General features: G+C 38.2%; 1 protein-coding gene across 3 annotated transcripts in view; it reads right to left on the bottom strand.

The window, feature by feature from the left end:
- LOC110460370 overlaps window positions 1-7348 on the bottom strand; it is a 64420-nt gene that overhangs the window by 27046 nt on the left and 30026 nt on the right. For all 3 annotated transcript variants that reach the window (XM_021513241.1, XM_021513243.1, XM_021513242.1), the window contains 8 exons: window positions 5932-7010; window positions 5284-5364; window positions 4522-4747; window positions 3611-3823; window positions 2988-3182; window positions 2205-2386; window positions 1779-2004; window positions 547-669 (listed from right to left, as the gene is read on the bottom strand). In XM_021513241.1, the coding sequence (XP_021368916.1) occupies window positions 547-669; window positions 1779-2004; window positions 2205-2386; window positions 2988-3182; window positions 3611-3823; window positions 4522-4747; window positions 5284-5364; window positions 5932-7010 (2325 nt within the window). The remainder of the gene's footprint in view (window positions 1-546; window positions 670-1778; window positions 2005-2204; window positions 2387-2987; window positions 3183-3610; window positions 3824-4521; window positions 4748-5283; window positions 5365-5931; window positions 7011-7348) is intronic.

Below are 7348 nucleotides of genomic sequence, written 5' to 3'. Positions count from 1 at the left end.
TTGCATAGCTATACCGACAACACGGCCAGCAAGGCAGGGACTATAGACTGCCTCACCTGTACGGGCTTCGCCGGAGCGCGGCTACATCAAAGGGAATACCGCTGTGCGAGTGAGCGGGACAACGACTTAATTTTCGGGGGCCAACGACCAGTTTTCGGGAACAAAGGCACAATCTTATTGAATTGGTATGTTCCTGAAAATTGGTTGTTGTCCCTGAAAATTGGTTGTTGTTCCTGAAAACTGGTCCATGTCCCGACAACTTGGATATGGTTTTTAAATTTAAATGGTGCTCCGCTAATTTGGAGAGTGTTTCCGTAATTTGGGCCATGCAAATATGATTTAGATTGTACATCATTAAGTTAGCCATGCATAGATTATTTAGCTGGTACGTCATTAAGTTGGGTCATGAATTTATGATTTAGATTGTGTTTTGTAAAATTCAATGCTAATTGAAGTTTACTGGTATAATAAGGTAGATTAAGTCGTAGAATTGATTTTTTCGTCCTTAAGTGTTTCTCAGTGTAAGCGTTTAGCTATAATATTCACCTGCCGCGTGGCCTTGTCCATCCCCTTCTCCTTGTCGGCCTTCTCGCCCTGTAGCGTCCTCAGAGATTCCTCTTTTTCCAGCACAACAAGTCGTAACTCCTTCAGTGACTCCATCCCATCAGCCTAAAATGCCACAAAAGCTTTTCATGAAATGAAACCAAACAGTTCTTATATATATATATATATATATATACTGAAAAGTTATATCCATATAGGCTTGATTCATGCACAATTAGCAAATATTAATAAACATGCTTTAACTCTTTTTATTTCTTCTTTCCATTAAACTGTCCAATGATTTTTCTGCATTTAAGTTTAAATAACATTTTTTATTACTAGTTTTTTCTCTTAAAAAGGAACATTATAGAACTTTTTTGTATCTATTTTATTTATGGTATTGTAACACAAGAATTCCACGGAAGTGGATGTGTCGCCTGCGCAGAAAGCTGGGAGATTACGAAGAAATAGATACACTTTTCATTTCAAGAAATAATGTTAAAAGTAGACAATAATCATAGATTATGTTTTTGGATGGCATCATTTTGTTATATAATCTGTTATTCTGGGAAGAATACTCTGAGTTTTAAGGAACTTGCTATGGATACTCATTGTCTCAATTCCAAGTTTAATTTGTATGATTTGTCGGATGGTTTCCCATAAATAAATGAATAAACTTGTGGATTATGATGTTAAACAGCTAGTGTTGTCAATAACATTTGGAGTAAGACGGCATTTCAGAGGTATACACGGTGGGTCAAGTGGTAGATCGAAGCCGTCCAGTATACAGTTTTAGTGAAGTTTCTATTTATAGTAACAGTGACCTTGACCTTTGACCTTCGGACCTGAAAAGCAATCCCAAGCAAGCACTTTTGGTAAGGAAGCACTGCATGAAGTTTGAGTTTGATCGGCCCAAGGAAACTCAAGTTATCGCATGAAAACAGATTTTCTATTTATAGTAACAGTGACCTTGACCTTTGACCTTCGGACCTGAAAAACAATCCCAAACAAGCACTTTTGGTAAGGAACCACTGCATGAAGTTTGAGTTTGATCGGCCCAAGGAAACTCAAGTTATCGCACGAAAACCTCTGTTCGGACGCCGACGCCGACAAAGCAATACCTATGTGTCACCAGCTTTTCGCAGGCGACACAAAAATCATAAATCAATCTTCCTCTACTTGGTATTTTAAGGTAGATTTAAATTTGAATGACTATAAACAATGTTGTCCTGTACCCCTTCACCGTCCAGATCAATGACATCTCCGTCTAGGGCAGTGGTTGTTTCCTCAATGGTTTCCTTCATGTCTGCTATATCACTGGTCAGCTCTTTGATATCTTTTCCAATACCTCGGATTTCTTTCTTCAGATTTCTTATAGTTCTATCAGCTTCCTCCTTTTCCTCTAAAAGAGACTGTATCTCAGTTTCTGATGACTCGCAGGCGTCATGTAAGTTCAGGTTCCTAGTTTGAAAAGGAAATTACATTTAGCTCAGAACGCTTAGATTATCAAACAGTGCTACCACCACCACCACCACCACAAAACTTGGATATATTCAGACTCGAGTAACAATGCTGAAATTTGTGTTCATACAGTTTCGTAAAGTGATTGAATGCTGAGTTCAAGTCCTTTGACAACATCAAATTTGGTAGGAGGGACCTACCTCATTATCTCTGAGGGCATGATGTCGTCAGACTTTGTACAGATGAAGGCTACACTGCCATACTGCCCATCCATAAGGAGCTGACGCCGAAAGTTCTCCCCCAGCATATCCTTGGCCGTCTTGTTATTGATGGCCCTATGTATAGCTGCTACCACCCACACAACTGTGCAGTTCTTCAGGTACTGGAGGAAAGCAAATAAACATAATTAAATATTTACCTTTAAATTAGGTAGAGACAAATCTAAATTAAAGTCTTGTACGGTAACTGGCTGTGAAAAGCATTATCAACTTCATTATTGATGAATTTTCGATATACCATTTTTGACACAGCCATTGTTCTCCAGCAGTAAGCCAGTGCCTTGAAATCCCATTCATACGTATATAATGCAGTTCCGTCGAAATACCAACAAATGCTAGTTCATAGTTTGCAATAAGCCTTTTTACCATTTACCTACTTCAAATCGAAAATTATGAGCTGATCCCCTTCTTGGGAGATAAATACTAAACCTTCCCTCCAACTCATATTTTAAATTGTAACTTACTAAAATATAACACAATTTCAAATATCAATTCTTCTAATTAGAGTACAGGTGGTGGGGTAGGTAGGGATTTTCTCAAGAAGTCAATCGCCCTGACCAACATCTGACTTATATTTAACTATAGAGGGATGCAAAAGCACAAAAGGGATGGGGTAAAAGATATCTATATGTTCTTTCCATTGTGAGATATTTGAACATTAATGTAAGAAATATGAAGTTTCCCTATCTATAAATTTGTCCTCACATTTCTCGCTATCTGGTCACGTGCAGCGTTGGAATCGCGTACACCTGGCAGATCTACAAGGACAGCTCCACTGCTACAGGCATCACAGTTGGGCATGCGTATGGTGACTTGCTTCACGATTGGCCAAAACTGACCACCAGCTCCTGGGTCAGCCGTCTCTATGTACCGGTCAATCAGTTGTCTGAAGAATTTTGGCTAAAAAGATGGACATGCCTTTGTCAAAGATTTTTTTGAAGGATCAGACCTTTTATTTAACTGGAGGAAGAAAGAGTTCAAAACTTTAAGTGACAAACAACTACATGTACCAGAATATGGACAGTATATGTCAGAGCTACTGAATTTGTAAATATTTACTATGATAATATAGATCAGATATCAGATATATCTTAATGTGAAACTGTACATCACTGCACTTATGAAAACTGAGGAATCTTGAACTTCTGTAATCCAAAAGTTGGCATATTTTGAAATACTCGTTTTAACATGAAAGCTGCCATGTTGACCTGTCTATGAGTGTGACTTATAATTACTACTGATTTTGTCAGACCATGTGTAGCCCTGATAGTTTTAGTCTGTAGGATTTACATTTGTAGCCCTGATTACTTTGGACTTGTCTGACTTACATCGGTAGCCCTGATAGTTTTGACATTGTCTAACATTCTGGTGACAGCAGTCAAGCGTGACAAAGCTGCCATGGTGTCGACTTTGCCGTACACAGCCTTGACCTTGAGGAAGGCCACCCCAGCTTCAGAGTCTTGGTCAGGCACACTCTTCTTCAACTTTCCATCAGCTGTGGTCAAGTCAGATATCAATAGTTGGAGCTCATCAAACCACTCCTGTTGAAATAAAGTTATGTGAAAATTACCCTTTTGATAATTATTTCCATATTTGATTTTCTTATTCAAAACTGAAATTTAAAAGAAAATATAAATGTCAAATTATTTGTGCAAAAGGCTCTACTTGGAATTGAGATCATCAAGTCAATTATAACATTCTCCTTATTTTTATATCATATATTGATAGAGCCAATCATATGAAGGTTTGTGGGATATGGATTCCGTATATGAAGGTGAAGGTTCAGAACTGAGGCTTTGGTGGTATGGTGTACGTAGGTGTACCACAAACTTTACCATACAAGACCCTCAGTTCATGCTTGTGAATTTTATACTAATGATACTGAATGGTGTCACTTGCAGTCAGTGAAACAATGTTTTAACAGGGTTTTGATAGCGACATCATAATATAATACATGTATCCCACTTGAGTGTTCTGTATGGAACATGTACATCTTACATATGATTAACAAGTACACAAGACTGACCACTAAGCCTTTCCTCAGGCATGTAGAGGTGGGAGAATAGTTTTCAATACAAAATTTATTGAAAAGTTTTGATCGAAGCTGACATTTGTTAGTTTGATAATTTGCACTATCAAAATTCACATCCTTTAATGACATTTGCTGTTAACAGGACATTAAACCCTATAAAGCGAAACAAAACTATCAAAGTTGCTTGTTGTTTTGTATATACTCTACCTTGTGAGACAGAAACGTGATGTCTGCCTCAAAGTTGGAGCTAGTGGTGTTGGCTAGGACCTCCACTACTACGGCTGTACAGGCTCTCATCCCCGACGTAGGTAGAGTGTTGTGTTGGTCTATTACTGCATTCATCAGGCTGGACTTCCCAGAACCGGTATCCCCAACAACTGCGATTGTCGTCTTGGGTAACAGTGTTTTGTCCTCCACCTCTGACAGGTCTTTCCTGAAGACGAACAGTTTTATTTTCCATTTCATAACATACATACAAACACCATAATAGGACTTCTATTTCTGTAGAGTGATAAAGCTGTTGTGTTTTTTTGTAAAGAGAGGAGCAAGGCTCAGTGGTCGCTACTGGCTGTAACATAGGGAGGTGGGCATATTTGAAATGTACCCTGTATCATCTTATCTTTGAACAAGTGTGATCATTGATCAGTGCCATTAAGCTGTACATCTGGGCATACACTATCTCAGCAGAAGTTCAGCGTGTGACTAGATTCTTTACTTCGGAAATCAGGTTGAGTTTTATGTTTGACGAGACTTAATTTATTCGTAAGGGTAAAATAATTCATTCAAACTGTAAAATATTTTTCTTTGTCTCTTTTAAACTTGAAGGAAAATCCAATACAAGGTCAATTTGTGGGATACCTACAGTAGTAGCAAGAGTGTCACATAGCGTAGTATCATATATTCACAGTAATGACCACAATAAATAAGTGCTAAACTGAGTTTAGCAGTGGTCCTGATACCAGTACATACCTCCACTGTGACACTCGGGGAAAGGTGCTGAGTCTAGGTCCATTCAGAGCCAGGTGCAGCTTACTGATTACATCTTTACATCTATAAACATTAAAACATTCAAGATACCAAAGTTAATTTGACAGGAACTTAAGGATCATATCATATATTTAAATATATATTTAAAATGTTGCATGATCATTTTGTGAAGAAAACAAATTGAAGGTGTGTTAATAGCACTATTATGAACACTGCTAGTGTCACATAATTAGCCTATAATACCCCATTATGTGTCATTATCATGATTGGCAGTACACTTTAAAAGTGTGATTACCTTTAATATTCAATCAATCCCTCAAATGACTAAGATTGTTGAATGAAGTGTTGAATGTAGAACTGTCCCATCAACATTTTTTCAAGGAGATTACATTGTACTGTACTCAATACGCTGTTCATATTTCAAATGCAGTGGTGTGTTTTGTTGTTCAGCTTGGAAATAACAGATCTCATTTGGCGAGGACAGAAAAATAAAACATGGGGGCAAAGACTGATGCATAAATTCCAGCTTTTCAAACCCATCATACGTTTAGCAATTCAATATATCTTCTGATGAATAATAACATTGATTAAGAAATACTTTAATTTCTTATCTAGAAAACGTATCCTTACCTTGTCAAGTAGTCAGCTATTCTGCCGTTGGACACCTCAGCCTCAGTATGAATGCGTCGCTGAACTGAGCTAGCAACAGGGATTTCTCCAGGTGTCTCCTGACTAGACGAGACAGATTCTGATTGCACAGGCGTAGCTTTTTTCTTAGTTTTGTATTTTTTCAACTTAGCTTGAACGTTAACTAAAAATTCTTTAGCTTTTCTCTTCTTAGCCGATCCTTCTGTATTCTTCACAGAAAAGAGCTTTCTAGATGCATTATCAAATTCGCTTTCACTCATGTCTGTTACAAGAGGGCACTGTGTACTTATCAACATGTCTTCGTCAAAGGCCTTCTTCAACTTGCTGGCTGGAGAAATTTTCTTAAAAGCCATTCTACTTGTACACTTTGTTCTTGCTCGCTTTGGTGATGGAGCTTCGTCCATTTCTCCATCATCCTCATTGAACAATGCAGGTCTCTTAAAGCTTGTACTTGTTGAGGGCATGGTGAAATCGTCTGGTCGAGGTGTAGTAGTAATGGACCTGTTATCTGTCTCTTCACTGTCACTGAAGTGATCCCTACAGTTGTGTCCCGGAGAGATCGTGGGACTAGCATCATCATTTCTATTATCCTCTACATCTTGTATTTCATGATCATCTACATCTTCCATAGATGATTTTGATTCCTCATTCATTTTTTCATCACTGTCCTCGAAAGCTCCCCAATCCATAACAGGAATACTGAATTCTTCATCCGAGTCAAACATTTTCGAAGCACCTTCCACAGACCCCTCTCCTGTCCTGGCTTGTATGTCAAATGTCTTTGTTACATCTGGGAAAACAGGTGACAGACATTGGGAGGGAGTAACATCGCCCAGCGGCTCCGAAGGGGACGGGGGAGGGAGAACATGTATGTTCATATCCATGTCATCGTCTTCATCGCACGTATTAGGAATCACATCATCATCACCATCATCTGGAGATTGAGGAGGAGGTGAGATAGAGGAAGGGACAGAGTCATTATCATCCATGCTTTCCTCTAGACAATCACCTATTGTTGGGTCACCTTGGCATGAAAATTCATCACTATCATCAGCAGGGGCCTGAAATATACCAGTAACATGAAAGGATAGGATGTTATTTTCTAGTAATAGTTATCTTGGCCTTTGACTGGAAAATCATTCAGTGGTTTTCAGAAATCCCAGTTTCTGTAAAACCACTTTGATAACTTCCTTTTTATATCAAAACAACAATGTTCAGAAAGGATTTTGATTCTGACTCGGGGCTTTTTACAGGATAATGAAATAGCTACTCTACTGAACTGGAACAAGATATGGATGGGCTTATTATCAAATAAATACAGTAATAATATACATGTATTCTTAATGCCGTATTTATACACTCTATTGTCAATGTGGCACACAATCTTATCAACAAACAT

Source organism: Mizuhopecten yessoensis, unplaced genomic scaffold (genome assembly GCF_002113885.1).
Source record: "Mizuhopecten yessoensis strain PY_sf001 unplaced genomic scaffold, ASM211388v2 scaffold10371, whole genome shotgun sequence".
Taxonomy (NCBI): domain Eukaryota; kingdom Metazoa; phylum Mollusca; class Bivalvia; order Pectinida; family Pectinidae; genus Mizuhopecten; species Mizuhopecten yessoensis.
This window is presented reverse-complemented; position numbering and strand designations above follow the sequence as displayed.